Source organism: Mustelus asterias, chromosome 31 (genome assembly GCF_964213995.1).
Source record: "Mustelus asterias chromosome 31, sMusAst1.hap1.1, whole genome shotgun sequence".
In the NCBI taxonomy this organism is placed as follows: Eukaryota; Metazoa; Chordata; class Chondrichthyes; order Carcharhiniformes; family Triakidae; genus Mustelus; species Mustelus asterias.
In genome coordinates this window covers 3,704,660-3,724,462 of record NC_135831.1, presented here as the reverse complement: position 1 = coordinate 3,724,462, position 19,803 = coordinate 3,704,660, and the positions used below count along the sequence as shown (strand labels likewise).

At 48.8% G+C, this 19,803-nt stretch overlaps 1 protein-coding gene and 1 long non-coding RNA gene across 2 annotated transcripts in view; one reads left to right on the top strand and one right to left on the bottom strand.

Moving 5' to 3' along the window:
• Window positions 1-10,487, top strand: part of epoa (erythropoietin a) — a 65,827-nt gene extending 55,340 nt beyond the window's left edge. The window contains exon 5 of the mRNA XM_078200862.1: window positions 9,754-10,487. Within this exon, the coding sequence (XP_078056988.1) occupies window positions 9,754-9,900 (147 nt within the window). The 3' untranslated portion in view covers window positions 9,901-10,487. The remainder of the gene's footprint in view (window positions 1-9,753) is intronic.
• Window positions 1-19,803, bottom strand: part of LOC144481726 (uncharacterized) — a 95,753-nt gene that overhangs the window by 41,227 nt on the left and 34,723 nt on the right. The window lies entirely within an intron of this gene.

Sequence of the window (19,803 nt, the reverse complement as noted above, 5' to 3'; positions counted from 1 at the left end):
GCTATACAATAAATGGCAGAACCATCAGGAGTATAGACACACAGAGGGACCTGGGTGTACAAGTCCACAGATCCTTAAAGGTGGCAACACAGGTGGAGAGGGTGGTGAAGAAGGCATATGGCATGCTTGCCTTTATTGGACGGGGCACAGAATATAAAAGTTGGCATATGATGTTGCAGCTGTATAGAACGATGGTTAGGCCACATTTGGAATACTGCCTCCAGTTCTGGTCGCCACACTACCAGAAGGACGTGGAGGCTTTGGAGAGAGTACAGAGAAGGTTTACCAGGATGTTGCCTGGTATGGAGGGTCTTAGCTATGAGGAGAGATTGGGTAAACTGGGGTTGTTCTCCCTGGAAAGACGGAGGATGAGGGGCGACCTAATAGAGGTGTATAAAATTATGAAGGGCACAGATAGGGTGAACAGTGGGAAGCTTTTTCCCAGGTCGGAGGTGACGAACACAAGGGGTCACGGGTTCAAGGTGAGGGGGGGCAAGGTTCAACACAGATGTCAGGGGGACGTATTTTACCCAGAGGGCGGTGGGGGCCTGGGATGCACTGCCAAGCAAGGTGATTGAGGCGGACACGCTGGGATCGTTTAAGACTTATCTAGATAGCCACGTGAACAGACTGGGAATAGAGGGATACAAACGAATGGTCTAGTTGGGCACATGAGCGGCCCAGGCTTGGAGGGCCGGAGGGCCTGTTCCTGTGCTGTATTGTTCTTTGTTATGTGGTCAGTGTAACAGCAAGTTTGCAAGATCTGACCAAACAGCAAAGTTTTAGTGTGTTGGTTAGATACAGAACAAATTTCCCTGCCCTTAAGACTCAGAGTGGAGTTTAAACCCTTAACCTTCAAACCCCAAGACCAAGGTGCAGCCACTGATGTTAATACAAAAAGGAATTGGTTGCGTAATTATTTGGGGCACCGTCGAGGGTAATATCATGGCATTAATGAGTTTTTTGGACCGACGTTTTTCTGGTTTCCAAGCTCGCAGGTTGAGAGGTGCGAGCAGTTGATGACTGACTCCCTGTTGGGATAAAGGTCCTGTATTACGCAGTTAGATAGTGGGCAGATAGGAGAGTAAGTGAGAACGATGCAGAATCACAGAATTGTTACGGCGCAGAGGGAGGCCATTCAGCCCATCGCGTCTGTACCAACTCTCCAACGGACACTTTGATGTCCCTGCCTTTTCCCTTTACCACTGCACATTGATCAAATAATCATCAAATGTCCTCTCGACTGCCCTCGATTGAACCTGCCTGCACCACGTTTCCACCCAGTGCATTCCAAACCCAAACCGCTTGCTTCTTTTGCAAATCACCCCAAACCAGTGCCCTCTTCTCCTTGATACTTCTGCGAGCGGGAACAGTTTTTCCCCATCTTCTCTCTCCAGCCTCCTCATGAATCTGAACATCTCTATCAAATCTCCTCTCAGCCTCCTTCTCTCCAAGGAAAACAGTCCCAACCTCTCCAATCTATCCTCGTAACTGAAGCTTCGCATCCCTGGAACCGTTCTTGTAAACCTCTTCTGCACTCTCCCCAACGCATTCACATCCTTCCTATAGTGATTTGATTTGATTTATTATTGTCACATGTATTGGGATACATTGAAAAGTATTGTTTCTTGCGCGCTATACAGACAAAGCATACCATTCATAGAGTACATAGGGGAGAAGGATTTGATTTATTATTGTCACATGTATTGGGATACAGTGAAAAGTTTGTTCCTTGAGCACCATACAAACAAAGCATACTGTTCATAGAGTACATAGGGGAGAAGGATTTGATTTATTATTGTCACATGTATTGGGATACAGTGAAAAGTATTGTTTCTTGCGCGCTATACAGACAAAGCATACCGTTCATAGAGTACATAGGGGAGAAGGATTTGATTTATTATTGTCACATGTATTGGGATACAGTGAAAAGTCTTGTTCCTTGAGCACCATACAAACAAAGCATACTGTTCATAGAGTACATAGGGGAGAAGGATTTGATTTATTATTGTCACATGTATTGGGATACAGTGAAAAGTATTGTTTCTTGCGCGCTATACAGACAAAGCATACCGTTCATAGAGAAGGAAAGGAGAGGGTGCAGAATGTAGTGTTACAGTCATAGCTCGGGTGTAGAGAAAGATCAACTTGGTGTGAGGTAGGTCCATTCAGAAGTCTGCAGGGAAGAAGCTATTCTTGAGTCGGTTGGTACGTGACCTCAGTGTGACGACCAGAACTATGCACAATATTCCAGCTGAGGTTTAATTAATGTCTTGTATAAGTTCAGCCTGGCCGCCTTGTTCTTGTACACCATGATCCTATCAATAAATCCCAGAATACTATATGCTTTATTAACTGCACTTTCCACCTGTCCTGCCACGTTTAATGATGAGTGTACATATACTCCCAGTTCTCGCTTCTGATTTTGGTTTGATTTATTATTGTCACATGTATTGGGATACAGTGAAAAGTATTGTTTCTTGCGCGCTATACAGACAAAGCATACCGTTCATAGAGTACATAGGGGAGAAGGATTTGATCTATTATTGTCACATGTACTGGGATACAGTGAAAAGTATTGTTTCTTGCGCGCTATACAGACAAAGCATACCGTTCATAGAGTACAGAGGGGAGAAAGATTTGATTTATTATTGTCACATGTATTGGGATACAGTGAAAAGTATTGTTTCTTGCGCGCTGTACAGACAAAGCATACCGTTCATAGAGTACATAGGGGAGAAGGATTTGATTTATTATTGTCACATGTATTGGGATACAGTGAAAAGTATTGTTTCTTGCGCGCTATACAGACAGAGCATACCATTCATAGAGTACATGTGAAACATCAGAGGTCTGTACAGCCCGCGGATGGATGGATTCCTGATCGGTAAGGGAATTAAGGGTTATGGGGATCAGGCGGGTAAGTGGTACTGATCCATGTCAGATCAGCCATGATCTTATTGAATGGCGGGGCAGGCTCGAGGGGCTAGATGGCCTACTCCTGCTCCTATTTCTAATGTTCTTATGTTCTTACATAGGGGAGAAGGATTTGATTTATTATTGTCACATGTATTGGGATACAGTGAAAAGTATTGTTTCTTGCGCACTATACAGACAAAGCATACCGTTCATAGAGGAGGAAAGGAGAGAGTGCAGAATGTAGTGTTACTGTCATAGCTAGGGTGTGGAGAAAGATCAACTTAATGCGAGGTAGGTCCATTCGAAAGTCTGAGGGCAGCAGGGAAGAAGCTGTTCTTGAGTCGGTTGGTACGTGACCTCAGACCTTTGTCCGATCTTTTCCCCGACGGAAGAAGGTGCACCCCCCTAACACCCATTGGCACCCAGTGTCAGGACTGTGAGGGCGGCAGCAGTGGAACCCGGTGTGAATGCAACACTAAGCCACAGGAGGTCGGGACAATTAGTTGTTTTGGCTGTGCGGACAGTGTGACTTCCCAAAATCCGATCCATCTTTATCAATATGTGCTGTAATTTAGGTCACGTCCAAAATTCCCATCTGTTTTTATGGATGTAGATCTGGATCTGTGAAACATCAGAGGTCTTGAACATTGTTTATTCCTAATTAAACAGTGGGTATAAGCATTTCTAAAATAAAACACTTGCCTGTCCCATTAGCATTGTTGTAACAGGAGACAGTGAGTGCTGACGGTCATGTTCGGAAGGGCAGTGTGAGTGAGTGACTGTGCGCAGAGGGGACATGGGGCTTTAATTGAGAAGGGACAACTGGCTTTGGGTAGTATCAGTGAAAAGTGACGCCTTGGGCACAGCAGTGAGTGAAGCAGTAAGATTTTGGTTTGATTTGGTGTGACAAGTTCACACTTTGAATTTATACATCAGTCCTGTGTCTGCAGTCACGAACTGGCAGCACGGTGGCGCAGTGATTAGTTAAAGTTTATTTTATTTATTAGTCACAAGTAAGGCTTTCATTAACACTGCAATGGAGTTGCTGTGAAAATCCCCTAGTCGCCACACTCCAGCGCCTGTTCGGGTCAATGCATCCTAACCAGCACGTCTTTCAGACTGTGGGAGGAAACCGGAGCACCCGGAGGAAACCCACGCAGACACGGGGAGAATGTGCAAACTCCACACAGACTGTGACCCGAGCCGGGAATCGAACCCGGGTCCCTGGCGCTGTGAGGCAGCCAGCCACTGCGAGCACTGCTGCCTCACAGCGCCAAGGGCCTGGGTTCGATTCCCGGCTCGGGTCACTGTCTGTGTGGAGTCTGCACGTTCTCCCCCCCCCGTGTCTGCGTGGGTTTCCTCCGGTTTCCTCCCACCGTCTGAAAGACGTGCTGGTTAGAGTGGATTGACCGTGCTAAATTCTCCCTCAGTGTTACCCGAACAGGTGCCGGAGTGTGACGACTAGGGGATTTTCACAGTAACTTCATTGCAGTGTTAATGTAAGTCGACTTGTGACTAATAAATAATCTTTTCCTTCTGTCATTGCTGTTGACTTAATCTTTGTGACTACACTTCAAGAAGGGGGCTTTGTTGATCATGAAAGGTGCTATATAAATGCAAGTCTTTCCTCCTTGAGAATGGAAATTCTATCTGTAAATAATTACCTGTCACAATTTAGTTCCAAGATATTCCCCAGTAGGTGATCCTGTGCGGTTTTTGATATATAACATATATATATATAAAAATAGACCCTTGTCCTAGTTTAGGATCTCTTAAGATTAACTTGCAGTTTGAGTTGATAGTTAGGAAGGCAAATGCAATTTTAGCATTCATTTTGAGAGGACTAGAATACAAAAGCAGGGATGTACTGCTGAGACTTTATAAGGCTCTGATCAAACCACATTTGGAATATTGCAAGCAATTTTGGGCCCTGTATCTAATGAAGGATTTGATTTGATTTATTATTGTATTGGGATACAGTGAAAAGTGTTGTTTCTTGCGCGCTATACAGACAAAGCATACCGTTCATAGAGAAGGAAAGGAGAGAGTGCAGAATGTAGTGTTACAGTCATAGCTAGGGTGCGGAGAAAGATCAACTTAATGCGAGGTAGGTCCATTCAAAAGTCTGACAACAGCAGGGAAGAAGCTGTTCTTGAGTCGGTTGGTGCGTGACCTCAGACTTTTGTATCTTTTTCCCAAAGGAAGAAGGTGGAAGAGAGAATGTCCGGGGTGCGTGGGGTCCTTAATTATGCTGGCTGCTTTTCCCCGAGGCAGCGGGAAGTGTAGACAGAGTCAATGGATGGGAGGCTGGGTTTGCGTGATGGATTGGGTTACATTCACGACCTTTTGTAGTTCCTTGCGGTCTTGGGCAGAGCAGGAGCCCAGACCAAGCTGTGATACAACCAGAAAGAATGCTTTCTGTGGTGCATCTGTAAAAGCTGGTGAGAGTCTTGGCTGACATGCCAAATTTCCTTCGTCTTCTGAGAAAGTAGAGGATCTGCTGGCCCCAGAGAGGGTCCAGAGGAGGTTCGCGAGAATGATCCCGGGAATGAAACGCTTGATGTATGAGGACCCTGGGTCTGTACTCGATGGAGTTTAGAAGGACATGGGGCGACCACATTGAAACTTGCAGAACACGGGAAAGGTCTGGATAGAGTGGACGTGGGGAGGAAGATGTTCCCATTAGTCGGAGAGACTGGGATCCGAGAGCACAGCCTCGGAGTAAAGGGACGGACCCTTTAGAACCGAGATGAGGAGGAATTTCTTCAGCCGGGAGCGGGGGTGAATCTGTGGAATTCATTGCCACAGAGGAGGCTGGGTCATTGAGAGTATTTAAGACGGAAATGGATAGGTTCCTGATTGGGTAAGGGGATCAAAGGTTACGGGGAAAAGGCGGGAGAATGGGGTTTGAGAAACTTATCAGCCGTGATTGAATGGCTGGTATGTTTCTCAACCCCATTCTCCCGCCTTTTGAATGGCAGAGTAGACTCGATGGGCCGAATGGCCTAACTCTGTTGCTATATCTTATGGTCTTTATAAACGTCCTTCTTATTGTTGCTCAGTATGCTTTTATAAAAGCCTCATATTTATTAAGTGACCAGGGATAACTAGGATTTAATATTCTGCTTTTGAGGGAAGGTGTTTACAGGGGAGGGATGCTGAGACTATGTGGCAAGTGCAGTTTGCAGCTAAAACAGGCTGGCTACGGATGCCAAAAGACACTGTTTATCATCTTTGCCAGTTATTGCAGCTGTCTGGTTTTCATCACTTCACTGTTCCAATGCATAGTTCCCCCATCTCGGACATGACCTTGCTGGCAGAGAGCAAAAGGTTCAAACTCAGTGATGAGTTGAACTGTCGCTTCTGTTTGCTCCAAGGTCTTGTCCTAGGGCACCAAATTATATAAGCGCCAGTATCCTCACAGAAAGCATGTGTTAGCATCCGCAGACGATGCAGGGAAGGAGGGGAAGAATATTGCCCTTGGTAGGGGCACAAAGAAGATTTCCTCTGGATGGTGCCCAGATCTCATCAATCGAGGGATTGAGTTTAGGAGTCCGGGAGATAATGATGCCGCGATATAAGATCCCCCCGTCAGACCCCACTTGGAGTACTGTGCTCAGTTCCGGTCGCCTCATTACAGGAGGGATGTGGAAATGACCTTGGTGAGACCACATTTGGAATATTGTGTGCAGTTCTGGCCACCTCACTATAAGAAGGATGTGGAAGCGCTGGAAAGAGTGCAGAGGAGATTTACCAGGATGCTGCCTGGTTTGGAGGGTAGGTCTTATGAGGAAAGGTTGAGGGAGCTAGGGCTGTTCTCTCTGGAGCGGAGGAGGCTGAGGGGAGACTTAATAGAGGTTTATAAAATGATGAAGGGGATAGGTAGAGTGAACGTTCAAAGACTATTTCCTCGGGTGGATGGAGCTATTACAAGGGGGCATAACTATAGGGTTCGTGGTGGGAGATACAGGAAGGATATCAGAGGTAGGTTCTTTACGCAGAGAGTGGTTGGGGTGTGGAATGGACTGCCTGCAGTGATAGTGGAGTCAGACACTTTAGGAACATTTAAGCGGTTATTGGATAGGCACATGGAGCACACCAGGGTGATAGGGAGTGGGATAGCTTGATCTTGGTTTCAGATAAAGCTCGGCACAACATCGTGGGCCGAAGGGCCTGTTCTGTGCTGTACTGTTCTATGTTCTATGTTCTATGATTGAAAGGGTACAGAGAAGATTTACAAGGATGTTGCCTGGATTGGTTGGCATGCCTTATGAGCGTATCCATATGAGGGAGCTCGGTCTTTTCTCCTGGGAGAGACGTAGGATGAGAGGTGACCTGATAGAGGTTTACAAGATGTTGAGAGGTGTAGATCGGGTGGATTCTCGGAGGCTTTTTCCCAGGGCTGAAATGGCTGCTACGAGAGGACGCAGGTTTAAGGTGCTGGGGAGTAGGTACAGAGGAGATGTCAGGGGTAAGTTTTTCACTCAGAGGGTGGTGGGTGAGTGGAATCAGCTGCCGTCAGTGGTGGTGGAGGCAAACTCGATAGAACATAGAACATAGAACATAGAAAGCCACAGCACAAACAGGCCCTTCGGCCCACAAGTTGCGCCGATCACATCCCCACCTCTAGGCCTATCTATAGCCCTCAATCCCATTAAATCCCATGTACTCATCCAGAAGTCTCTTAAAAGACCCCAACGAGTTTGCCTCCACCACCACCGACGTCAGCCGATTCCACTCACCCACCACCCTCTGAGTGAAAAACTTACCCCTGACATCTCCTCTGTACCTACCCCCCAGCACCTTAAACCTGTGTCCTCTCGTAGCAACCATTTCAGCCCTTGGAAATAGCCTCTGAGAGTCTACCCTATCCAGACCTCTCAACATCTTGTAAACCTCTATCAGGTCACCTCTCATCCTTCGTCTCTCCAGGGAGAAGAGACCAAGCTCCCTCAACCTATCCTCATAAGGCATGCCCCCCAATCCAGGCAACATCCTTGTAAATCTCCTCTGCACCCTTTCAATGGCTTCAACATCTTTCCTGTAATGAGGGTCTTTTAAGAGACTTCTGGATGAGTACATGGGACTTAATAGGATTGAGGCTTATAGGAAAGCCTATATATAGGCCTAGGTAGGTAGGGACATGACCGGCGCAACTTGTGGGCCGAAGGGCCTGTTTGTGCTGTAGTTTTTCTATGTTCTATGTCCTTGATAGCAGGCCCTCCGTATTTTGCTAAAAGTTTGAAGATGTGCTGTTACACCCGTATGGAACACAGAGGCACCTAGGTGTGCAAGTCCACAAATCCTTGAAGGTGGCAACACAGGTGGAGAAGGTGGTGAAGAAGGCATATGGTATGCTTGCCTTTATAGGACGGGGTATAGAGTATAAAAGCTGGAGTCTGATGATGCAGCTGTATAGAACGCTGGTTAGGCCACACTTGGAGTACTGCGTCCAGTTCTGGTCGCCGCACTACCAGAAGGACGTGGAGGCATTGGAGAGAGTGCAGAGAAGGTTTACCAGGATGTTGCCTGGTATGGAGGGTCTTAGCTATGAGGAGAGATTGGGTAGACTGGGGTTGTTCTCCTTGGAAAGACGGAGAATGAGGGGAGATCTAATAGAGGTATACAAGATTATGAAGGGTATAGATAGGGTGAACAGTGGGAAGGTTTTTCCCAGGTCGGAGGTGACGATCACGAGGGGTCACGGGCTCAAGCTGAGAGGGGCGAAGTATAACTCGGATATCAGAGGGACGTTTTTTACACAGAGGGTGGTGGGGGCCTGGAATGCGCTGCCAAGTAGGGTGGTGGAGGCAGGCACGCTGACATCGTTTAAGACTTACCTGGATAGTCACATGAGCAGCCTGGGAATGGAGGGATACAAACGATTGGTCTAGTTGGACCAAGGAGCGGCACAGGCTTGGAGGGCCGAAGGGCCTGTTTCCTGTGCTGTACTGTTCTTTGTTCTTTGGGTGTAACGAACAGGATAAAAAGTAATTAAAGTAGAGTGCAGAAGTGGCAACGTTGGCCCATCTCTCATTCCCCTGGTGGCTTTTTAATCTGCCAACTAGCTATCCAATTTCCTATTCAAATGGACCCAGTCTCTTCCCCTCTCCCCCCACCATTTGGCTTTGTTCGGTCACTGAGATCGAGGGGCTCAGGAGTTGCCCCTGAATTCCACCGTGGCACAATGTTGGCAGGTTCGGCGAACCAAGATGAGGTGAAGGGCTCCCCTGGGGCGGCGCGGTGGCACAGTGGTTAGCGCTGCAGCCTCACGGTGCAAGGGACCCTGGGGTTCGATTCCCGGCTTGGGGTCACGCTGTCTGTGCGGAGTCCGCCCCGTGTCTGCGTGGGTTTCCTCCGGGTGCTCCGGTTTCCTCCCGCAGTCCGAAAGACGCGCTGGTTAGGCGTGCCGAATTCTCCCTCGGTGTTACCCGAGCAGGCGCCGGAGTGTGACGACTCGGGGGATTTTCACAGCAACTTCATTGCGGTGTTAATGTAAGCCGACTTGTGACACCGATAAACAAACTAAACTAAAGCTGTAGGTACTTACACAATAAGAGTTTTAACAACACTTAATAAAGTCCAACGGGTTTATTTGGTAGCAAATACCATTAGCTTTCGGAGCGCTACTCCTTCGTCAGATGGAGTGGAAATCTGCTCTCCAATTTGGTATTTGCTACCAAATAAACCTGTTGGTCTTTAACCTGGTGTTGTTAAAACCGTGTTTACCCCAGTCCAACGCCGGCATCTCCACATCGGTACTTACACAATACAGTCTCTCTGTCTCACACTGCTGGTTGCTTAAATTAAGTTGTCTTTTGCTTTTTTGCACAGGATACCCTCAATTGGGAGTGGGAGTTACAGACCACCTTTAACACGAGGACACTGCGAACCGTTTTTCAAGCGTATTTAAACTTCTTACAAGGGAAAGTCAGACTGTTTTTCCTCGACACAGAAGCCTGCAATCTGGCGACAAGCTGATAGCCCCAGGCGAACACAGCCGACTGTGAAAGGACTTCCGATGCAGATTATACGCTGTAACCTTTGTATTCTGAGCACAACACTGTATAGTACCAACAGGAGCAGGGAGAGAGAGAGAGAGAAGAAAAAGAAACGAAAGGGAACGGAAGAGGGATGGTCTGGTGCGTTTTGGAATATAATGTTCAAGAGGAAAGCTAACTTGTCCAACACTACACTGCCTGGGCAGCCCACAGGGACTGTGGCAACCCGCATGCTCGGGGACGTAAGGACCTGCAATTTTTTTGGACTCGAGGATGAGAGAGAGAGAGAGAGACAACCGCACCCGAGGGGTCACTTTGAGTTTGACAGATCTAAGTGTCTGTTTGATCAATGACTGCCGCTGAGAGTATTGTTTCTGTGAATATGGGACACAAGCGTTTTCATGCCTTTGTACTTTTTAAGCTCTGTCAACTATTATTGCTTAACTCGTTAAAAAGCATTGTAGGAATGTCGAGAACGAGTTTGGTCGAATCTTCTGTGAGTTGTTGGGGGGAGGGGGGGGGAGAGATCCTTTAATACAAACGCTGAATCATTGTAGATCAGCTCCAAGTCCATTAAAAGATTATAACTATTTAAACATATTTACTTATCTTGTGCCACCCTGGGCCTGGTTTCCAGGAGTTTAATTTCTGCCATTTTTTTGCAGCGTGAATCCGAAAAGATGTATTTTCCCGCGTGTTTGTGTAATCATCGACGCACTGGCGGCTTTCCCACGGTTGTTGCTTTTTCGGTGTTGCAGGTGTAAAAGGGGAACATTTAATTTCTCTTCGGAAGGGGAACTTAATTTCGGTGCAGTGGCCTTTTGATGGGGCGCGCATGGCCCACTAATGCATGCAAAAAAAAAGGACTTCCTGACATCGGTCGTTGAGGAAACTCAACACCCCCCCGCCACCCCGCCTTTTTCTAAAATCCCGAGAGCAGAATTGGTCCCACCGTTGGGAAACAAAGGACCAAAGAAAGATGATCCCTTGAAAGGACATGCTCTTTGTAATTTTTTTTACTCTGGGTCCCTGGCGCCGTGAAGCAGCAGTGTTAACCACTGTGGTGGTTCGGCTTACCTGGGTAGCCACATGAGCATTCTGGGAATGGAGGGATACAAACGAATGGTCTAGTTGGACCATTGAGCAGCACAGGCTTGGAGGGCCGAAGGGCCTGTTTTCCTGTGCTGTACTGTTCTTTGTTCGTTGGTGCCCTGAAGTGAAAGGCACAGTGGGTTAGCGCTGCTGCCTCACAGCGCAAGGGACCTGGGTTCGATTCCCGGCTTGGAGGCGGTCCACCAGTGGAGACGATGGCCCAGTGGTGTTAACGCTGGACTATTAATCCAGGAACTCAGCTAATGTTCTGGGGAACCCGGGTTCGAATCCCCGCCACGGCAGATGGTGGAATTTGAATTCAGTAAAAGAAATATCTGGAATTAAGAATCTACTGATGACCCATTGTTGGAAAAACCCATCTAGTTCACTAACGACCCCTTTAGGGAAGGAAATCTGCCATCCTTATCTGGTCTGGCCTACATGTGACTCCAGAGCCACAGAATCATAGAATCCTACAGTGCAGAAAGAGGCCATTCGGCCCATCGAGTCTGCACCAACCACAATCCCACCCAGGCCCTATCCACCTATCCCTACATATTTGGTGTGCTGGCCTTTATCAATCGAGGGATTGAGTTTAGGAGTCCGGGGGATAATGATGCAACTATATAAGACCCTCGTCAGACCCCACTTGGAGTACTGTGCTCAGTTCTGGTCGCCTCACTATAGGAAGGATGTGGAAAAGATTGAAAGGGTGCAGAGGAGATTTACAAGGATGTTGCCTGGATTGAGTGGCATGCCTTATGAGGATAGGCTGAGGGAGCTTGGTCTTTTCTCCTAGGAGAGACGAAGGATGAGAGGAGACCTAATAGAGGTGTATAAGATGTTGAGAGGCATAGATCGGGTGGACTCTCAGAGGCTTTTTCCCCAGGGTGGAAATGTCTGCTACGAGAGGACACAGGTTTAAGGTGCTGGGGGGTAGGTACAGGGGAAAGGTTAGGGGGAAGTTTTTCACACAGAGGGTGGTGGGCGAGTGGAATCGGCTGCCGTCAGTGGTGGTGGAGGCGAACTCAATAGGGTCTTTTAGGAGACTCCTGGATGAGTACATGGAGCGTAATAGGATGGAGGGTTATAGGTAGGTCTAGAAGGTAGGGATGTGTTCGGCACAACTTGTGGGGCCGCAGGGCCTGTTTGTGCTGTAGTTTTTCTATGTTTCTATATTTACCCACTAACCCCTCTAACCTTTGCATCCCGGGACACCGAGGGGCAATTTAGAATGGCCAATCAACCTCGCCCGCACATCTTTGGACTGTGGGAGGAAACCGGAGGAAACCCACGCAGACACGGGGAGAACGTGCAGACTCCGCACAGACAGCGACCCGAGCCGGGATTCGAACCCGGGTCCCTGGAGCTGTGGAGCAGCAGCGCTAACCCACTGTGCCACCGTGCCGCCCAACCACAGCCAGTGTGGTTGACTCTCGACTGCCCTCCAAGGGCAACTAGGGATGGGCAATAAATGCTGGGCCCAGCCAGCGACGCCCATGTCCCACGAATGAATTTTTTTTAAAAACTGACTTTTGGCTTCACACCAAATTAAATTTCCTCAGCTCACTCCCCAGCTTCTTGCCGCTGGTGGGACTGGGAGATTCCACCCCAAAGCTGGAGCACAGGGGATCAGGCTGACATGATGGTGCACAGATTGAGCTGCTGGCTCCGGGAGAGGATGTTAAACCAAGGCTTCTAGTCAGGTGGACACACAAGATTCCGGGAAACTACACAAAGAGGAACAGGGGGAGTTCTCCTGATATCCTGGTCGCCGTTTACCTCGTGATCCGTACCGCTAGAACAGATTCAAAGGTTATCTGTCCAGTTGGCGTTTGTGGGACCTTGTTCTGTCCTGTGGGTGCCAGAATGGTGGTAATGTTACTTGGCTAGCAAACTAGAGGCCCAGACTAAAGCTCCGGAGGTGAGGGTTTAAATCCTACCACGGCAGCTGCTCTCAATAATTGTAACTGTGATGGAGTTTAATGTGGATGAGTGTGAGGTTGGCAGAAAAAAATAGGCAAATTATTCCCCAAATGGAAAGCAGATTGAAAATGCGTCCGGGGCAGAGGGCGGCACGGTAGCACAGTGGGTTAGCACTGCTGCTTCACAGCTCCAGGGTCCCGGGTTCGATTCCCGGCTCGGGTCACTGTCTGTGTGGAGTTTGCGCATTCTCCTCGTGTCTGCGTGGGTTTCCTCCGGGTGCTCCGGTTTCCTCCCACAGTCCAAAGATGTGCGGGTTAGGTTGATTGGCCAGGTTAAAAATTGCCCCTTAGAGTCCTGGGATGCGTAGGTTAGAGGGATTAGCGGGTAAAAAAAAAAAGGGATTAGTGGGTAGGGCCTGGGTGGGATTGTGGTCGGTGCAGACTCGATGGGCCGAATGGCCTCCTTCTGCACTGTAGGGTTTCTATGATTTCTATGATTTCTTCTATGATTTCTATGAAATTATTCCCCAAATGGAAAGCAGATTGAAAATGCGTCCGGGGCAGAGGGCGGCACGGTAGCACAGTGGGTTAGCACTGCTGCTTCACAGCTCCAGGGACCTGGGTTCGATTCCCGGCTCGGGTCACTGTCTGTGTGGAGTTTGCGCATTCTCCTCGTGTCTGCGTGGGTTTCCTCCGGGTGCTCCGGTTTCCTCCCACAGTCCAAAGATGTGCGGGTTAGGTTGATTGGCTATGCTAAAATTGCCCTTAGTGTCCTGAGATGCGTAGGTTAGAGGGATTAGTGGGTAAAATATGTCGGGATATGGGGGTAGGGCCTGGGTGGGATTGTGGTCGGTGCAGACTCGATGGGCCGAATGGCCTCTTTCTGTACTGTAGGGTTTCTATGATTTCTATGATCTGGGCGTCTGTGTTCATGAATCGCAGAGTGTCGGTATGCAGGTGCAGCAGGTAATAAAAAAGGCAAGTGGGATTTATTGCAAAGGGACTGGAGTATAAAAGTAGAGAAGTGTTGTTGCAGTTGTATAGGTATTTGGTGAGACCACATCTGGAGTACTGCGTCCAGTTTGTAGCGGGATCTTTCTCTTTACTCCACTTACAGGCCGGTGTTTGGGGTCCTGCCGATAGCTGCGAGTGTCTCTCTCTTACAGGCCTTGAAATTTCAAAGGCCGGGGAATGCCGCACTGGGGCAACTCCGCAGGAGAGAGAGTGCTGAACCAGGCTCACCGTTTATACCTGACCGGTAACCTGATACTTATATCACACAGCCATCCCAAAACCACCACCAAGGCCCGAGTGATTCTCTCCCTTGTGGGTGGGACAATGGCCACCCTGCACCCACTCCACTCGAGTAGGTCTTCAAGAGAGGGAACAGAGAGACTCTGTTCTTTATCTCCTGTACAGTAAGAAGTCTCACAACACCAGGTTAAAGTCCAACAGGTTTATTTGGTAGCAAATACCATAAGCTTTCGGAGCGCTGCCCCTTCGTCAGATGGAGTGGTCTCTGTTCTCCAACAGTGCACAGACACAGAAATCAAATTACAGAACACTGATCAGAATGCAAATCTCTACAGCCAGCCAGGTCTTAAATGTACAGACAATGTGGGTGGAGGGAGCATTCAACACAGGTTAAAGAGATGTGTATTGTCTCCAGACAGAACAGCTAGTGAGATTCTGCAAGCCCAGGAGGCAAGCTGTGGGGGGTTACTGATAATGTGACATAAATCCAACATCCCGGTTTAGGCCGTCCTCATGTGTGCGGAACTTGGCTATCAGTTTCTGCTCAGCGACTCTGCGCTGTCGTGTGTCGTGAAGGCTTTAACCTGGTGTTGTGAGACTTCTTACTGTGCTTACCCCAGTCCAACGCCGGCATCTCCACATCACTTTATCTCCTGACCAGCAGTCTCCCTGGAGTGAGCGGGTTCGAATCGCTCACATCACCCTCGGTTCTAGACTCCGGATTTATGGTAAGGGATATTGAAACTGTGACCTCGTCAGAGTGCGCTGATGAGAGAACAAGAGGCAAGACGGACTCCAAACGAGTTTCAAAACTTCCAGTGATTTATTTAACAATAGAATCAACCTCTCTAATACCCCACCACACATGAATAAAACTTATACTTTATACGATCACTATGGGAGAAACGCTTACGGGCACAACGTAAAATCTCACTTTACACAGTTCAAAACAAGATTACTGAACTTTAAAATTACAATACATCACCCCTCCCCTTGCCTCAACCTCTATCCTATCCTCGGGAGCTTCACAAGGTTGGCTGGGATACTCACAATTCTAAAAGGGGTTCCTTTGTGGTGGGCTCGAATGTCTTAGTGCAGGGTGGAAACTGGGCTGCTGTTGGTCTTCACCTCTGCACATCAGCTCGCGATTCTGGAAGAGAGCTCGGACTTGCTTGTCTGCCTCTCTTGATCTTAACTTCAACCCAATTTAACAACAACTTCCCTGCCCCCGTAGGTGATTTTCAAGGACAATGGGCTTCCGATCACCGGCAGTCTCAGTTTTAATTGAGTCAAGTCCAAAAAAAGGCTGGAACTGCCTTGACCCCCGTGGGTCGTTAGTTTAATGTCTTAATGCTCCTCCGGAGTTTCCTGAACGGTGTCCCATTAGTGGGATGGGTCTTCTCGTCTTCTGTGGATGGGCCGATTTCCGTGGCCATTGTCTCCCTGCTGGTCTGTTTACTGTCCGTCTGCTGGTCTCCATCTCCCTTTGTCCTTCTGATGATTCGATCACTGGTGTGTCTGCCTTTCTGGCCACTTGCATATTCAGGGGGCTCACACCTTTTCCTTAGCACAGTCCACAGGCAGGTTATGTTTGTCCTGCCGAGCCTTCTGGGAGGTTTTTATCATGATGTGGAGATGCCGGCGTTGGACTGGGGTAAACACAGTAAGAAGTTGAACAACACCAGGTTAAAGTCCAACAGGTTTATTTGGTAGCAAAAGCCACACAAGCTTTCGGAGCTCTAAGCCCCTTCTTCAGGTGAGTGGGGATTCTGTTCACAAACAGAGCATATAAAGACACAAACTCAATTTACATGAATAATGGTTGGAATGCGAATACTTACAACTAATCAAGTCTTTAAGAAACAAAACAATGTGAGTGGAGAGAGCATCAAGACAGGCTAAAAAGATGTGTATTGTCTCCAGACAAGACAGCCAGTGAAACTCTGTGGGGGTTACAAATAGTGTGACATGAACCCAATATCCCGGTTGAGGCCATCCTCGTGTGTGCGGAACTTGGCTATCAGTTTCTGCTCAGCGACTCTGCGCCGTCGTGTGTCGCGAAGGCCGCCTTGGAGAACGCTTACCCGAATATCAGAGGCCGAATGCCCGTGACCGCTGAAGTGCTCCCCAACAGGAAGAGAACAGTCTTGCCTGGTGATTGTCGAGCGGTGTTCATTCATCCGTTGTCGGAGCGTCTGCATAGTTTCCCCAATGTACCGTGCCTCGGGACATCCTTTCCTGCAGCGTATCAGGTAGACAGCGTTGGCCAAGTTGCAAGAGTATGTACCGTGTACCTGGTGGATGGTGTTCTCACGTGAGATGATGGCATCCGTGTCGATGATCCGGCACATCTTGCAGAGGTTGCTGTGGCAGGGTTGTGTGTTGTCGTGGTCACTGTTCTCCTGAAGGCTGGGTAGTTTGCTGCGGACAATGGTCTGTTTGAGGTTGTGCGGTTGTTTGAAGGCAAGAAGTGGGGGTGTGGGGATGGCCTTGGCGAGATGTTCGTCTTCATCAATGACATGTTGAAGGCTCTGGAGGAGATAACCTGACTTACCTGAAGAAGGGGCTTGGGGCTCCGAAAGCTTGTGTGGCTTTTGCTACCAAATAAACCTGTTGGACTATAACCTGGTGTTGTTAAACTTCTTACCACTTTTAAACTGTCAGGTTTCTCCTGAGTCCTTTCAAAATATGGAGGATTGCCCTGAAACTTACAAGTTTTGGTCTCTTTACGTGAGGAAGGATGGGGTGGCATTGGAGGCAGTTCAGAGGAGGTTCCCCAGATTGATTCTGGGGATGTGGCACTGTGCCATTGGGGGCGGCAGGGTGGCACAGTGGTTAGCACGGTTGCTTCACAGCGCCAGGGAACCCGGATTCAATTCCCAGCTTGGGGTCACTGTGTGAAGTTTGCACGTTCTCCCCATGTCTGCATGGGTTTCCTCCCGCAGTCCAAAGATGTGTGGATTAGGTGGATTGGCCATGCAAAATTGCCCCTTAGTGTTCGGGGGACTATCTAGGGTAAATGCATGGGGTTATGGGGATAGGGCCTGAGTGCAATTATGGTCAGTGCAGACTTGATGGGCCAAATGGCCTCCTTCTGCACTGGAGGGATTCTATGAAGGGGTTGATGCATGAGGAGGGATTAAACAATTTGGGTTTATACTTGCTGGAGTTTGGAAGGATGAGAGGGGATCTGATCGAGGTATATAAAATTCTAAAAGGGATTGATAGACTCAATGTAGACCAAATGTTTCCCCCGTGCGCGGGCAATCTCGAACAAGAGGTCACAGGGTGATGCACTATCAATCGAGCAAAGACTAGTTTGTATGCAAGAACAAATAGGCTTTTATTCACAAAAGACTTGGAGCACACCCATGCCGATGAACTGGTCCGGACTGAGGCAGGGGGGTGGGGAGCAGTCGCCCTTTGCACTATCAATCGAGCAAAGACTAGTTTGTATGCAAGAACAAATAGGCTTTTATTCACAAAAGACTTGGAGCACACCCATGCCGATGAACTGGTCCGGACTGAGGCAGGGGGGTGGGGAGCAGTCGCCTTTATACCTGGATCGTGGGGGGGGGGGGGGAGGAGTCTCGGGTAGGGCCGGCAGGGATGTGTCCAGGCATGTCACATATACAGGTAATAAGCTAACAGTGGTTTACCACAATGGTTATAGGTTGAGAGGCGGTAGATTTAAAACTGAGATGAGGAGGAACTACTTCTCGCAGAGGGTGGGGTGAATTTGTGGAACTCGCTGTCCCGTCGCGCGGTGGAGTCTGAATCATTGAATGGTTTCGAGGAGGAGATGGATAGATTTCTGATTAAGAAATGGGTTAAAGGGAGATGGGGAAGAGGTGGATTTGAGACCAGGGAGAGATCAGCCATGATCTAATTGAATGGCGGAGCAGGCTTGAAGGGCCAAATTTGCCTTTTTATTTGTTCATGGGGTGTGACTGTCACTGGCTGGGCCAGCACTTGTTGCCCACCCCTAAGGCCACTTGAGAGTTAATCACATTGCTGTGGATCTGGAGTCACATGTAGGCCAGACCGGATAAGGACGGCAGATTTCCTTCCCCAATGGTTAGGATGCATTGACCCGAACAGGTGCTGGAATGTGGCGACGAGGGGGATTTTCACAGTAACTTCACTGCTGTGTTACTTGTGATTCATAAATTAGCTTTACTTTAAAGGACATTAGTGAACCAGATGGGTTTTTATGACAATCATTTCATGATGTGGAGATGCCGGCGTTGGACTGGGGTAAACACAGTAAGAAGTCTCACAACACCAGGTTAAAGTCCAACAGGTTTATTTGGTAGCAAAAGCCACACAAGCTTTCGGAGCTCTAGAGGTTAGAGCTCCGAAAGCTTGTGTGGCTTTTGCTACCAAATAAACCTGTTGGACTTTAACCTGGTGTTGTTAAACTTCTTACAATCATTTCATGGTCATGATTAGACTTTTTTTTTAAAGAATCTTTTTTTAAATTCCAGATTTTTATTGAATTCACATTTCACTATCTGCCACGGTGGGATTTGAACCCGGGTCCCCAGGTTGTTACCCTGGGTCTCTGGATGACTAGTCCAGAAGTTCTAGTTCTCCTCCTACTTCCTGCGTTCCTATGAAACTGCTGAACTGCATTGAAAAAAATTCAATTTGGTTCACGAATGCCTTTCAGGGGTGGAAATCTGCTGTCTTGACCTGGGTCTGGCCTATACGTGCCTCGGAGCGCTGTGGGTCACTCTGAACTGACCTCTGGATTGACCTGTCACTCCAGGGAGGGCCAATAAATGTTGGCTTCACCAGCAACGATCACATCCTGAGAGCAAATCTTTTTTAAAAGGTGGCTACATTCGCCCACATTGACAGCAGTGACGATGGGGGTCGATTCTCCCAAAAAAAAAAATTCTAAGTGCTGAATTTGCGGGAAAACTGGTGTAAATCCCGACTGTTTTTTCACTGGGAGTTAAGACGCGAATCTCCCACGCTCTGTGCAATGCAGAGGTCGCAGTCGTGGATATCATTGAAAGCTCGGGGTGGGGTGCGGCCTACTCGCGCCGGAGGCTGACAGTTTTGGGCCTCTGAGCTGACCTGCCTTTTCTGGCCAGCTCAATCGCTGGCCAGCCCGGGGGGACCCTCGCAGTGCTGCCCTCGCCCAGCACCCCCCTCACCACTGCCCGATCGTGGCCCCTACAAGCATTCTCGGGCCAGCCCGGGACCCTCACAGTGCTGCCCTCGCCCAGCAGCCCCCCCTCACCACTGCCCGATCGTGGCCCCTATAAGCATTCTCGGGCCAGCCCAAATCCCCCCCCCCCCGCCTCCATCCAGGAGCTCCCCGATGTCCAGCATTGTCCCTCCCATAAGCGTTCCCAGGCCAGCTCCAATTCCAGCCCCTCCCCCAGCCCACCCCGATCGCTGGCTTCCCTCCAGTTCCAAACAATCCCAACGGCAAAGTGGGACCCCCCCCCCAGCCCCATCGATCGCCCCTAGGCCCTTCCCCCTTGGCACTGCCATGGTGGCCCCTGGGCATGGACACCTGAGCAGTAAGGAGTCTAACGACACCAGGTTCAAGTCCAACAGGTTTATTTGGTAGCAAACGCCACCAGCTACCAAATAAA